Genomic DNA, 15306 nt, shown 5'->3' on the forward strand with positions numbered 1-15306 from the left:
AGGCCCTGTTTCGATCTGTCAAAGTTCGTTTTTACCGAATGATGGAAGAAACCTATAGGTTCCTTAGACCTTCCGTTGGTTGTTCTTTTTAGGGAAGGAGCACTAGCGTCACGAACTCCGCGATCGCTTCGTTCATGATACTACAAATTATTATCTACATGAGACAACAAAACCACAGCGAGTAATAAATAAAGAATTTTTATTATTAACCTAGTATTATGGCTGCTTTGCAAAACAGTATCATTTGCAAATTGTTTCTCTTAAAAATGTCTAAAACGTAAATTAAATTCAATTAAAAACAAACAATTGGTATGTGCATTGCACATCATAAATAGCGCTATTCAAAAAGCACAAAAGCTTTTTAAAAAATTCAACACATTCTCTTAGAAACGACTTATTGCATCACATTTTTGTTGGCTTTCTTTTTCGCTTTTGTTCGATGCTCGTCTCGCATCCGCCAAATTGATTGACTTTACATGTTCTTTCTTATGAAACAGCTCCGCTATGCTATCCAAATCTCTACCCTTCGTTTCCGGAACGAAGATAACGACAAATATGACTCCGACAATGCAAAGTGCTGAGTATATCCAAAATGTACCAGCAGTTGTTATGACCTGATTCAAAATCATTTTTTTTTAATTTAGAAAATTCAGCAACAATCTGAATCTATCAAATTTACCCTCTCCAACGGATGAAATGTTTTAATGACTGCAAACATCATACCCAAATTCATCGAGCCAGCGATGGAACTCAGTGTACTCCGTTGAGCCGTCGGAAATATTTCTCCCATTAGTAGAAAGGGAATGCAACCGAAGCCAACCGAAAATCCAATCATAAACACAATCAGACTGACTAACGGAAGGAAGCCGAACGAATGGTTTCCCTGTTGATTCAAGTAATAGGCGACTCCCATCGATGCGTTCGAAATGCTCATTACGATTCCAGACACGATTAGCAGCGGTTTTCGGCCAGATTTATCGACAAACAGGAGGGAAGCAATGTTACTGACTAATTGCACTGTTCCCACAAGTATTGTGGCCAAGTTTCCGTCGATGGAACTTCCTGTTTTAATTTGAAAAGTTTACTGTTTTGGCCCATGACATGAGTGCTGTTCCAAATTACCTGAAGATCGAAATATCTCGACGGTAAAAAATATAATCGAATCGATTCCACTCAGTTGTTGAATTGCTAGCAAAGTCAGTCCGATGGCCAATGGCATGAGAACAGGTCGGCTCATTAAAGTTTCCCATGAGTGTGCGTTGTCATTCGATTTGTTGATTTGTTGAATCGGTTTTTCAGTTACGCTAAAATAAGCAAATTACAAACGATTCTGTAGCTATCAAGTCGATAGGACGAACCTTCCTTTTTCGATTACATTGAGCGATGTCACATTTTTATTCGCAGATTCCAATCCCAACCATTCAGCAGCTTTGTCTGCTTCTTTGTGCATATTTCTACTGCGTAACCACACCGGTGACCTGGGCAACGTTACAACTACTATTGTCAGACAGACCGCTACGCCGCAGCATGTCCAAGCAAGATTATCCCATGTGAAAAATGTTCCCAAAATATAGGCCGTCAATACACCTGTTGACATTAAAATGGACGGAAATGATCCAATGACGCCCCTTATTCTCGGATCCGTGCACTCCGTCACCTAATGATAATAGTTATAGCCTTACACAGTACAATGGCTCAACGACTTGATCTTACATATATCTGTGCTGATGGCAAAGTCAACCCGACACAAAATCCGGCCAACATTCTTCCTGCCATTAGGTACTGCCAACTAATCCCATAAGCGATGACAGCCCATGATAGCGCCCATATTGGAGCGGCAAATAGTATTGTGTACTTTCTACCGATAAAATGCATTAGTGGACCCGCAACAAGACTTCCAAAGAACGCTCCAGCCGGTGGAATAGAGCCTGCAATTTGGTACATCGAATATGGAATTAATAGCCAGATTAGAAGGGAATTAGTTCCAGGAAATTACTTGTCCACGATGCAATGATTTTATTCGGTAGCAGTTCCGGATTTAGTTCTTCCATAGATGGCACAGCTGGCGATGAGTATCCTCGCACGAGCCCGATGCAAAAGTACGACATTGATACGCATAATGACAGTATTGTCTAAATAATTAAACAAAAAAAGATGACTTGCTTTACTTTAAATGGTATTGCATGCCTTATAGATTATGAAGATGTCTTTCGTTTCAATTAAAACTTAATTAGCATTAATTAGACAGCTGTGAATCAAATTACGGTATAATTATATACACAGAAGATGAATAAGAAATCTATCAACCAGACGACACATTTTTATGGTGATTTCATTTCAGATAGAAATAATATTTAATTCTGTTAACTAATATTCGTGCTTTGTTTTGACGTGATTTCAATTTGTTGGTTGATTCAGATGGAACAAGTGATTAGAAACAAAAAATTTTATTGTTTCATTGCACGACATTTTGTGCGTCATTTTGGTGTCGTAATGGGAGATTTGTAGGTACTAGTGCTGTAAAGTGATGTGTTAAAATTGCTTCAATTCATTTCTCTCAATCAATCAAATTACGAGAACCTACTTCGATATGGTTAACAAAACGTAGTTTTTCGCAGACTATATATAGAGTGCAATTTTACCCTGTTCCCTAGAACTCATCGATAGCTTTCCAACGAGCTATCGCATTTAAAAATCGGTAGAAATTTCTACACGTTTTGTATTGAAAGAAATGAAAATCAATTTTAGGAAATTTTCCATCCCAACTTCATTTTCTCATAGTGGTCCCAATGGCACTAAAACTGGGAAATTGGATGAGTTTTGACATAAGTAGTTTGCGTAATGGTCTAATTAAAATTCCTTCAAACATCCATTTTTCTCAGGAATTGTCTAGAAAATGGTTAGTTTGAAGGACATTTGCGAGACCATCACGCAGCCTACCTATGTCTTTGAATACACCATACACAAAAATACCTTTCACGTTAAGCTCCACAACGAAAACATGGTCAGAGGGATTCTTTTGAAAAACAGCCTACCGAAATCGGACGCATTTTTATGTGCTTTTGGGCCAAATAGGTCTTATGGAAGTTTGAAGGCATCTACGATGAAATATGAGAAGTTGAAATGTTAAAGTGCACATATTTCATCGTATATGCATCCAAACCCCATAAGACCCTATTTGGCCCAAAAGCACATAAAATTACCTTTGTGCCACCGAGAATTGAAATACGACGGATTTCAATATCGATAACTAGATTGAAATGTCCAAAATTACAACACCCGTTTTCATGGCTTATTACAACACTCAAACCAGTGTTGAAATGAAATTCGTATGAGTTATTACAGCATTCGTTTTAAAAAAATGCAAAGCAACGTGATCGATCAAATTCGAAGAGTGATTGTTTACAATGAAAATTCTGAATTTTTGTGCATTTGTCTATTTCAATTCTCGGTTGGCACAAAGCATGATGTGTTACACGTATTGTAATTAGATTTTTTCAGCACACGACCAAAACTTGGGTCTAGTGCTGAAAAAATCAACATTACAATACTTGTAACACAACATACTATTTAAATGATACCCCACACCACCATGTACGGCTGGTGTAACTAGAGAAATATTGGTAAGAAAAGTGCTAGTTTTCTGTTGAAAACTTCAACTGCACATATTTCAGTGTGGATTAATTTTAAAACCAATGAGTCTCTCAATAGTACATGTGACTACCTTTCTAATGACACCCCACACGACCCTGTACGGCTCGTATACCTGGAGAAATTTTGGTAAGAAAAGTGCAAATTTTCGGCTTTCGATCACCTTTCACCAGCCATAAAAGCTTCGAAGAATTTTTTGAAAGTGGTTCTGGCTTCGAGGGTCGAAGTCTTTTCTAGATACCTATAAAAAGTTCCACTAGAAAACACGCCCGATTTCGGTAGGCTGTTTTTCAAAAGAATCCCTCTCAGCGATTGGATTGATATATGGAATGATGTGACTCATGTTCTCCATTGCGTTTAACCTCTTTATTTATCCGCCATTTTTACTTTTATATTAGTTTTCGCTCAATTATCTTGGACTTTCTATTTCTATTTCCTTCTATCGTCCTTGCCCTAGGTAGTCTACCTCTATGGTCCTTCCTATCCGTTATCTATTTGTGACGATTTATGACCATCTATTGTTGGAAGATACCAATAGAAATTCCCCTCGCAGGTATCTATTTCCGAGAAAATACAATTCATGCCCAATAATCTCCCTATTCCGAAAATAGAAACAATGCACCTTGACCACGAATTCCGCTTCCGAGTTCCGACAGTGTCATTCAAAACATTTCATTTTTTCATATGTAATTGTTCAGTTATGCCATCGCCATTTATTCACTTAATTTTAATATTTCTGCAAATTGTAACAAAATCAGTCCGTCTAACTAAAAATAAAATATTTGATTCTCTTTTGTCAGCCAACCGTTTGTCCAATCAATTCTAACTATCCAATGAGTGTGAATTGGATGAAGATTGCAACAACTAACGTCTAACAGTATAATTTGTATTATCGCTTAAAGCGTGAATTAATAGACTTGTATAAGCACGGTGTTATCGTTTATTATGCGCCTTCGTAAGTTTGTTTTGCATTGTGTATGTGTGTCGCTGTGGATATGATGGCAAAAAAAAAAAAGAAAACTGAATGCAAATTAAATGAAATGTGGGTCGTTATAACGAATATGCTTATCGGTTCAATGTTCAATTTTTTTTTTCATTTATTGTCACCGAAATACACACTGAACCAACAGCGATAATTGCCATAATTCAATTATATTTTCTTCGTTCTTTGGTCTCGTCATCAACGTTATAGTTTAAGAATGAGATTTTTCCTTCAAAATATCCTAATGTCAACAGGACTCCCGTTCCTAAATTATGCCATTAGTTACATGTCTTATACAGCAAAGTGTATTATAATAATAAAAATTTTGAAGTAATAGATTCTGTATCAAACACTAGATATTAGTGACGCTCAACACAAATGAAGTAACGGATTCAACGATTTCGATGCGATACGCTTCCTGCTTCTGAAAGTCTAAAAACACATTTGTGAACCTTCCTCAGCTACGAAGAAAAATTAAAATGAAAGATCAGGGATTTTAGACTATGCAGACCAAGCCAATTACGTAATTACCGAGATAGGTCAGTTTTCTAAAAGAAATCTGCCCTTAAATACCGACGATGTGGACTTATGGTGTTCTTTTCGATATAATACACCAACTACCTACGCCAAACATTGTTGAGGTCATCTAAAGTCAAAGCACATTTTGCATTGTTTGTTTATCCGAAATGTTGCGGAAGGTCTTTTAAATATCGGGTACGTCATCCTAAATTTTCATTGTTTATTTTCTTTCACAACGGAAACATCCAAATGTTGTGACCAATTATCGTGTGAATGATAAACGTTTCTATTAAAAAATATCGCCGACTGAACAATAGCGTCATATGTCTTCAATTCAAGACGTTCTTTGGCACTGTGCTAACCAACTAATTATACTAATCGTTAGTCCAATTAGAACATATTTATTTGTCATTTTAAATAGTTCGAATTTGCTTAATTCACACGATAAACCACAACTATATTCTCGTGACAGAGGTGATCGGTCAAAGTCCGAAAGGATGCAGTAAAGGCTATAAAGGTATTTGTACTGGATGAAAATGAAATTCTCAACAGTTTGTAAACCAAGTCTGATCATGCATTAACTAACTGTTGCGGACGGCTATCATTTGTTTTCGATGACGACTTCAGGACTCTGGCGAATGTAGTCTTAGATAGCAAAAATCATGTTTAAAAAAAAAATTGTTTCATCTCTTGAAAATATTTAGATCAAAAGAAGTAGTAGATTCAATAGCAAAAGTGTTGACATGCTCGCCGTTTGTGAGTGGTTAAAAGAGAATAAATAGATCAGGGGAATGCGTTTTTCGCACTTTCGAGACTTTTTTATTGCATTTGGGGTGTAATGTTTTGTTTGCAGTTTTATGTACTTGGACGCTTGTTGTAAACTATATGTGAGCTGGACAGCGTCGCTACATTTTTTCCCAACCCAACTGAACTTTTTCTGAACTTCCATTTTGCAAGAGGCGAGAGCCATGACAAGTTATGACTGGCTGATGGCCTTTAGATGATGGAGCAATTGTTATTTTAAAGATCACTGTTCGTTCAGAACGCCTTCCATCAACCAATATTTTTAACAGAGTTAACGTGCAGGCACTAGACAAAAAGTTCCGACAGACAATTAGGCCTGTTCATTTTAGAGAAATAGTCTCAAATTCATCCGGCATGGTGTCTATCTGGTCCGGAAGGCTAAAATATTGGACCCGTATTTTTTTTAGAATTTAAAAAAATAGTTTAGATCTGGGGAGCGAAGCATTTGTTCAAATGTACGAAAGCGTTGGTTAGAAGAGAGAAGAATGATGGTGTATATCTTTTTTACTCTTCTAACCAACGCATTCGTACATTTGAACAAATGCTTTGCTCCCCAGGTCTAAACTATTTTTTTAAATTCTAAAAAAAATACGGGTCCAACATTTTAGCCTTCCGGACCAGATAAACACCATGCCGGATGAATTTGAGACTATTTCTCTAAAATGAACAGGCCTTACAGACATCCATATTAAAAAGTGGTTTTAATTTTCAATTAAAAAGATTTAACAAAAAAGATTATTTTACGAGACCATTAGGTCAATTTTATTGCGCTTAAACAGCACGAACAATGTGCACAATGTCACGAAAAACCGCATTATCTGTTTTTAATTTCTTTTACGTGTTAACGGCAATGTAAATGGCCCTTCGCTCATATGAAAGATGCATTTACTTTGACTAATCACGTAAAGCACAGTACGTACGTGATTCCAGATTTTTATTCTCGTCGAAATAGAAATTTGGAACCATGGACGTAATGTTCTAATATTTTCCGACGAATAGAAAATAGTGACGCGAATAGTTTCCGTAAAATCCTATTTTTATACTCCATCAACACAGTTCAAACAAAATTGATTGTAGTTAACAGCCGCCAAATGGAGTACTATTTTGTGTGATATTGTTTCTTTACATGTGACACACTGTCAAGTTCAGTATACCATATTTAGACTACCACTCATGTTTGAAGTGCGTTGACTCTATTCAATTTCAACTATAGTTTAACCTGTCACATACCATATGACCAGTATTATTATCGGGTCTATCCATCAATCAACGTATTTTTATTCGTTTGACTTAAAATCTTGTACTTCAATTTTTTGTAACATTTTACTATATAAATGAGCAAAGTACCCATATCTTGTCATTGTTTTTGTCGTCGTTATCGATGAAAGGCCGTATGTGACAGTAATTCGAATTACAATGCAATACGAATGAGACAAATATAATACGAAGTTGTTAGAGCGAGTAGGATAAAAATGCTCCGAAAATCGAACATTTTAAGCGACTGGGAACATTCGAAATAACTATCTACTTCACTCCACTGAAATCAACGTTTTTCTTTTGAAAGGGAAAAATTTGTTGGAAATCGATAAATTCTATCTTTTCGTTCCAACTTTGTTAAATGTGAAATTTTTAACGATCTGGTATAAATGAATGCACTATCATAGTGACCACAGATTACAAAAAGTCCTACTAAAAATGGACGAATTAAAATGCGTTCATTGCTTAAATAATGGTCACTGTTCAAGTTTTCATATAAGTTTCACTGAATTTTAATTTTAATCAAAGGAAAATAAAATCCTGCAACAAACCTGCTTAATAACTCCTTTGTTATTGGCATAAAACAACGGTAGGTCCAACATTTTTCCTTTTTTTTCTATTTAATCCAATGTCAAATTATGTTAAATGTTAAATCAAAAACAATATTCAACAGTCCACGATCCACAAAACTTCACGATTTGTTTGGATTTAAAACTATAGAAACAATCGGCAAACTTTTTTTTACAACTCACAACCACCACATGCTAGAACCGATAGAACGGAGAACGATATGATAATTTGTCGCGATCGCCACCAACTATTATATCTAATGTTACTGATTCAAAAGATTGAATTGAATTATATATATGCATGATGGATGTCTTTGCTTTTTCAATCACGTTACATTCAATTATGAAATACAAATTAAATGCAAACAAATAAATAACATTTTTTTTTTTGGAAACCTGTCACGTGAAAATGATATTTTTATTTGCGATGTACATGATGTGATTATTATGCGTTTGTATCGACAATAAAAGTAAATAAATAGTTCATAATCTCACCTCATTAGGATGAATGATGCTGAATCTGTCTTCAATCGTTTAGTATGTTTCACTATCGCACATCACCTGACTCAATTGATCAATATTTGAAGCTACGCGGAGACCCCTACGATGTTATATACACCAATTGTGTAAAGGATACGTTGAAATCCTTTCTATTAACGCACTTCAACCATGAGTGGTGCTCTAATTAGGGACCTGAAACTTGACAGTGTGTCGTGTCATACAACTGTGGTACTCTAAATATGGTACTGAAACTTGACAGTGTTTCACACAACTGTAAAAAACCGTTTCACCAACGCACTTCAAGCAAAAGTGATCATAGTAGACAGCTGCCAAATAGAGTACTATTTTGTATGAAATGTTTTTTTCACAGTGTTTTCAGACACTGTCAAGTTTCAATACCCTATTTAGAGTACCACAGTTATGCAAGAAAGCTCTGTGATGTGGTCATAAATCTATTCAATAATTAGATCAACTGCCAAACACACTTACAACTGAGACATCATTCTGCTTGCAGATAGTTCTGAGGTCATTTTTTTCTTGTAGAAATGGGAAAAGTACCTTCTGTCCGGCAAGCCTTCGATCCCTACGTACTATCAAACTTAACTTTTGGCTACAGAAATTCACCATCTTGTGGTAGACAATATTTAGCATTGTACGATCAGGTAAGTCGACTTATGCTTATCACATCAACCTTTACCCTTCATTGATGTTATGCAGTGAACCATAACTCTGGAACTAGCAGACCAGGCCCACAGCACTGCTCCTAGCATGAACACTGTATTGACAACCGCTTAAAAATTTTGAGTCAGTGCTGTGCCAGGCCCGTACTGGTCATATGAGGCAACTTGGAAGTAATTAGTAATTTTATTGAATTTGACATATTGTCGCCTTTCAATAGAGCTTTTTGGCGACATTTCTTGTTTTTAAGCGCCTTTCTCCTACAATTCAAAGTCACGCCTTTTAGTAGCCAGTCCGGCCACCAGTTGACTGATTTTTTACAACGTCGAGGTTGGATGTTGCTGTTACACCATTCGGTGGTTACAAAAAAAAAATTAGCGACTCGAATTTCCAGGAAAGACGAAGGTGTTTTTTCTGATAATTTACTGTCTTCGATCTCAATCATTTTTGACCCGCAGGTTATAACAGCCGCCTAGCAAAACTTAATAGTCCACTACTTCAGACAGGTCTAAAAACTGAACAAAGCTAACGCTGAAACTACAATTAGATTGAAAAAGTGATACGAAATTATGAACGATTGAATCAATTTTAATTGAATGCAGATTGTTTTATCTTCCCGTAGACTTAGCTCTGGCTGTAAAATAATAAATATCATTGTCACAGTCATGTGCGCAAAATCGGAAGCTTCTACTCAATGAAATAGTCGCAATTATCCTCCATTTCTTAAATACCTGTACAATGGTACAAACAAACGATACTTTAGGTATGGATACGTAACATCATAAAATAGTTCGTGAATCGTTATCACAATGAACTACACAGATTGAGTGTTTTCCAGCTGAGATCAGAATCGTTTTTATTGTCAGATTAAGAGCACTTTGCAATCGTCTTTATTGACTTTAATAAACTTTTCAAGTAAATGTACATGTGCAATTCTATACTATACATAGAATCTATACCGAAAGACCCATACTGGACTGGAAGCAAAACTATGGAATTTTTTGGCATTTCGAAAGTTCAGTGAATTCAGTATAATTTGCCCTCGAAATAGCCTTTCAGCAGTGTTATTGACACGTTCTTATTGTGTGAAATAGACAAAGAAAAAGTCGAGTAAAATTTGTAGTAAATTTGACTTTATTTCGGTACCTAGTTATTTAATGATACAATTGCTACGACTGCTATATTGATTGACATGATATTTTATTAACTTTTAAATGAAACGATTCAAAACAATTTGGAAATTTTCGGTGACCAAATAATCATCCTGGAATATAACCACCAAATTTACTTCGAATTCTGAAAAGAAAAATGAGTCAGAACAATCATTAGCATAATCATCGTTAAGTCGATAACGAAAATATAGACCGAGAGCCTGTTTGTATGTCAGTGTCCCTCAGTCACCCATACGATGCGTGCTCTAATGGTTTTACTTTTCAAGGTCAAGGCAAGGGAAATCATCAAAAAACTAATAGTTTCCCGCCTAAATGTAGGCTACAAATTTACAAAGGGTACATTGCTCTTGATTGGAACAGTAAAAAATTTAGTTACTGTACGGTGAAAAAACCGAACACCGTTAACACGTTGTTAGATCAAACTGTTTGATTAGTGCGGAAAAGTAAACAAAAAATCAAAAAAAAAATTGCGGTTTGTGGTAGTAAGTAGTAAGGTTGATAAGTATAAGCTCAGGTGAATTTTTTGCAGCAAACGTCCTAATTTCTACAACTAGGACGTGTTCAGTAAGTACCGAAAATATCAACATTGTTACTGTTATTGACTCTACCCTTGAATACCTACCAATTTTAAAGTTTTTCGAAATCAATGTCGGACATGTGAACAGTCGCGGAAAGATCATATAAATTGGTATCTGCAATTTGGTGCAGATATTCCCATCGGCAATTTGAATGTTCTGTATTTCGGTTGCGTCCCTCGAATAGCCTTCGGCACAGCCGCAAGTCTCCACTCGAACCAATTGCATTTCGATTGACTTAACGGCTACTTCGGTGTGTTGAACAGTTATCTGCAAGTTTGATTTGGTCTCAATTATTAACAAACAGAAAAATGGAAACAAGGATAGCTGTACGACCAATAGGAAATATATTTCGCCAAAGCTATGTAAATTAAAGCATCCGGTGACTAGTGAACTGAACTTTTTTAGAATGTGAATGTTCTTCAAGAACAACAAGCTTCAACTCGTTGGCTAGTTTACCATAATGAAGCAAAAAATTTTAGTCGACGTCACTGAAATTTAGATAGAAGTTTGCATCAGCTGATTTTCAGCTGAACCACTCATACAAACAAAATTGCTTATAGGTCTTTATACGGGTCTACCACTTACTCGCGCTTGGGTAGTGTAGCTATTCCACCCATACAAACAAAGCATAAGCAGTTTTCTTTGAATGAGTAGACCAGCTGAAAAATAGGTGAAGTCAATTCCAATCTTTTCAATGACGTCCACGGTCCTAAAAGAAAGTGATAGAATTTGTCTAAAGGCAGGCAAATGAAATAATTTAATCATGATTTCGTGATACGTTCGCCGTTAGTAAAGGTATGCTGACTCTTAATTGTCAGCTGATTTTCCATTCAAAATGAAAAGCTTTGAATAGAATCATACAAATCCAATGCAGGTATGTAAGTCTCAAACTTATTGTCCCTATGAAAAGATCATGAGACTTTGTTATGTAAATGACTATTGTTGATTCGTGATATATTAGCAAATTGCTGTATCTTAGATTTTCGTTACTCGCGATTTTTTGTAGTATAGTATTACATATGCCCCTCCTAAATATACGCAAATTTATCTAAGTTATTTCAAAAATCGGTAAGTCTCAGACAGTCACAATATAGCAATTAGCAATGGTATCACGCATTTTGTTACAAATTTTCCATAGTAAAAATTCCAGTCACTCTGTTGACATTGGTGTTGCATCAGAGCTTGAAAGCTCACAACGCACTAAAAATTATAGAGATCGCGACATTTGTTTTTCCGTCACATTGAGTGAATTTGGTTATTTAAACAATATCTATTTGTGTACGTGTACCAAACATGAATCTATTAACAATCTACGATGAAAATCGGATAATATTTGATCGAGATACTTTCCATGTAATAGAACGATCTCATCTAAAGTGTGGCTTTTTACACTGTGATCCTAAAGTGCTAACTCGGTCGGGACTGAAATTTGGCTTCTCTGTGATGCTTTCTAAATGTGACCTACTTTCAAAACTGTTTTTCGGCCATAATATGATTAACGAGGGGGAAACTACGAGAGGAAATACTGGTACCGTTGCTATTGCTATTGGCCAATAGACACCAAGCCGCCAACAGACACCAATATAACACCGTATAACGCATAAAAATATAAGAGAGGCGAATTTAAGAGAGAACATATACAAACTTCCTCTCAAAAATTCACCACTCTAAGGTTTTCATGCGTTGTACGGTAGATTAGTACACCAACACTTACCGATAGAAGGAAATTGTGCGGCAATACACGCTAATCGTTAACATTAAATACGGGTTCATCGGCATGTATTGACGTACCATTTCCTTACAGCTATCACAAAAAATATTGGTAACTATTGGTATCTATTGACGTCTATTTGCGTAAATTGGTGTCTAATGCCGGTAGTCGTGGCTGTCGACGTCTATTGGTGGCTGTTGGTGACTGTTAGTGTCATTTGGTGCATATTGGCATCTATTGGTGACTATTTACGTCTATTGGTGACTGTTCCAAGAAAGATCTAAGCGGGAAAATACTTGGTCAGGTGGATTTGCTATTGATGCCAATAGACACCAATAGCCACCCATAGCTACCCATAGGTGGGACAAGATTTGCTCGCGTAGTTTACCACTCGACGATTTACCAACAAAGGTTTCCATATCCACACAGTGCCAGTTTCAGGATTCTACCTTGTTCCCTGGTTTGTAAGTGAAAGTTTTCTGGAGTTACTGGTCTACCTCATTGAGGGACATTAAAAATTGTGTCATTGATCACACATAATGTTTGTGTACCCTCCCGTCTCCCTCTTTCCGTTCTTCCATGCATTGCCTTCCACAATGTGTGTTTGGTGTTTCCTCTTAGTAAACCACCCCATTTCATTTATTGTATGAATTCTGCTTTGTCTTTGAATTATATCTCTGCAAAATGGAGCGTACAACCTTCATCAATATCCTTGAAATACATATGTGCCATCTTATTTGCATGCACAACAACAACAAAAATAAATCTGCATTTTGCTCGTCGACTTTCTAAGGCCCTTAACAAAGACAAATTTCGTATTGGTCGTTCAAAGCACAACAAGGCGAATAAAATCTTACATGTCCAGTGAATGGTTTCGTCAGGCAACATTCGGTAAAATCTAAATGACCTGTTATGAGGAACCGTGGAATGCTTATCCGCTCTTTGGCAGTTTTCTGTAGAGTCTCCGGGCTAATCGAAAAGTTAACTTCGGTTGTTGGACATTTCGGAATCGGCTGAAAGTGGATTCGGTGCGAAACTAGTTGTAAATTGTAAACATATATTCCGGAAGTATTACCTTGTATTGTATGACAAACTGCTGCGACTTTTGTATACTTTTAGCGAGGAAACTTCTTTTCAATTCACACTTGAGCAAGTAGTTTACGTTCACAAACACGCCATGGTATGTTTCATACAGTTTGGGCTCTTTGGCCGCCTTCAGCCGAAACTCGAATCTAACCTCGGTAAGTCCTGCATTTAACTTGCCCGCTGGGACATTGTTTGTTTGGTTGCTCAACAACGGAATCGGCTGCAATTATAACCAAGGTATTGAGCTATAACAATCGGGGACCTCAACTAAATAGATTCTAACCTTCACTGAATTAGAAAATGCTTCGAACAGCCCTACATTCTTGCTACTCATCAACAGATTCACGGTTCCTTCTGCCGAAATGTTTATGCCATCATGTTTCGTCTCACCAGCACAGTTTATTTGAATGACGCCGGCAAGAACATCCTGTAAATTGATAATGGATGGTTGAGGTGTCTCATATAAACGTCGAAGTGTCTATCTACCCCTTCATTATAGATTTTATTCGGTTTATTTAACTTAATTTCAACAGTAATTGACATTGTTGTTAAATTTTGTGTACGAGAATGACATTTGACAGATGTTTTCGTAACCAGGAGTACCAACGGTAAATCATCAAATTAACGGAGCCGTTTTAAATCGAAAGACTTTCCATTTGATATCTTCGACGATATTGGTAAGTTTCTCAATGGGCTTTAAGCTATAGCATGTTTTAGGGACTTGATCAATGAAAAACAAATTAAAGAACGAAAAGGCTATTCGCACAAAGTGCGATTAGTCTTTATTTACAAGATGTTTGTAGAAGAGAGTGTTGCTTCCTTTTACAAAGTGTTTGTAGAGTAAAGTGGTGCTTATTTTTACAAAGTGTTTATAGAAAAGAGTGATTGCTTCTTTTTAGAAAGTGTTTGTAGAAGAGAGTGCTGCCATCTTTTACAAAGTGTTTGTAGAAGTGAGTGTTGCTTCCTTTTACAAAGTGTTTGTAGAAGTGAGTGCTGCTTCCTTTTACAAAGTGTTTATAGAAAAGAGTGATTGCTTCTTTTTAGAAAGTGTTTGTAGAATAGAGTGCTGCCATCTTTTACAAAGTGTTTGTAGAAGTGAGTGTTGCTTCCTTTTACAAAGTGTTTGTAGAAGAGAGTGCTGCCATCTTTTACAAAGTATTTGTTGAGTAGTGTGCTGCTTCCTTTTACAAAGTTTTTGTAGAAGATAGTGTTGCTTTGTTTTACAAGAGGTCTGTAGAAGAGAGTGTTGCTTCCTTTGACAAAGAGTTTGTAGAGTAGAGTGTTGCTTCCTTTTACAAAGTGTTTGTAGATGATAGGGATTACTTCCTTTTACAAAGTGTTTGTAGAAGATATTGTTGATTCCTTTTACAAAGTGTTTGTAGAAGAAAGCGCTGCTTTCTTTTTAAAAGTGTTTGTAAAGGAGTGTGCTGCTTCCTTTTACAAAGTCTAGATAAGAATTTCTAGAGAAGAATGCTGCTTCCTTTTAAAAATGTTTGTAGAAGTGAGTGCTGCTTTCTTTTACAAAGTGTTTGCAAAGTAGAGTGTTGCTTCCTTTTACAAAGTGTTTGTAGAGGAGATTGATGCTTCCAAAGTGTTTGTAGAAAGTATTTGAAGACGAGAATGTTGAAAATGTTTGTAGAAGAGAATGATTATGTCAAAACATAATACGAAACATAAACGGTTAGTATCATTAACTACATCATTCGAAGCTTTTCAGTCGAAAAGTGCGAATAGGGAAATAAAGACTAATCGCACTTTGTGCGAATATTCAAATAAAGACTAACGGCACTTTGTGTTA

The 15306-nt window shown here is 36.2% G+C and overlaps 2 protein-coding genes across 2 annotated transcripts; both read right to left on the reverse strand.

Moving 5' to 3' along the window:
* Positions 1 to 182: 182 nt before the first annotated feature.
* On the reverse strand, positions 183 to 8062 carry LOC119072527 (facilitated trehalose transporter Tret1-2 homolog). Its single transcript, XM_037177775.1, has 7 exons — positions 7765 to 8062; positions 1997 to 2132; positions 1714 to 1928; positions 1359 to 1657; positions 1123 to 1304; positions 680 to 1062; positions 183 to 614 (listed from the first exon to the last, which is right to left on the reverse strand). Exons 1-7 carry the CDS (start codon positions 7813 to 7815, stop codon positions 384 to 386), a joined length of 1497 nt encoding a protein of 498 aa, XP_037033670.1. The 5' UTR covers positions 7816 to 8062; the 3' UTR covers positions 183 to 383.
* A 2015-nt stretch (positions 8063 to 10077) lies between these two features.
* LOC119072528 (vacuolar protein sorting-associated protein 26C) lies at positions 10078 to 14105 on the reverse strand. The gene is made up of 6 exons (XM_037177776.1): positions 13995 to 14105; positions 13792 to 13935; positions 13498 to 13728; positions 13280 to 13435; positions 10756 to 10978; positions 10078 to 10257 (listed from the first exon to the last, which is right to left on the reverse strand). The coding sequence occupies exons 1-6, from the start codon at positions 14049 to 14051 to the stop codon at positions 10172 to 10174; spliced, it is 897 nt and encodes a 298-aa protein (XP_037033671.1). The 5' UTR covers positions 14052 to 14105; the 3' UTR covers positions 10078 to 10171.
* Positions 14106 to 15306: the final 1201 nt, after the last annotated feature.

The sequence above is a fragment of the Bradysia coprophila genome (genome assembly GCF_014529535.1).
Source record: "Bradysia coprophila strain Holo2 chromosome IV unlocalized genomic scaffold, BU_Bcop_v1 contig_81, whole genome shotgun sequence".
NCBI classification, from domain to species: domain Eukaryota; kingdom Metazoa; phylum Arthropoda; class Insecta; order Diptera; family Sciaridae; genus Bradysia; species Bradysia coprophila.

Coding starts and splice junctions, on each gene's coding strand:
- LOC119072527 (XM_037177775.1), bottom strand. CDS start 7,815: ATGTTGGACCTACCGTTGTTTTATGCCAATAACAAAGGAGTTATTAAG. Junction 2,133..7,764: donor ACAAAGGAGTTATTAAGCAG/GTTTGTTGCAGG, acceptor TTAATTATTTAG/ACAATACTGTCATTATGCGT. Junction 1,305..1,358: donor AATGTAATCGAAAAAGGAAG/GTTCGTCCTATC, acceptor TGCTTATTTTAG/CGTAACTGAAAAACCGATTC.
- LOC119072528 (XM_037177776.1), bottom strand. CDS start 14,051: ATGTCAATTACTGTTGAAATTAAGTTAAATAAACCGAATAAAATCTAT. Junction 10,979..13,279: donor CGAAACCATTCACTGGACAT/GTAAGATTTTAT, acceptor TCAAACTTGCAG/ATAACTGTTCAACACACCGA. Junction 10,258..10,755: donor TTCGAAAAACTTTAAAATTG/GTAGGTATTCAA, acceptor TTTTCTTTTCAG/AATTCGAAGTAAATTTGGTG.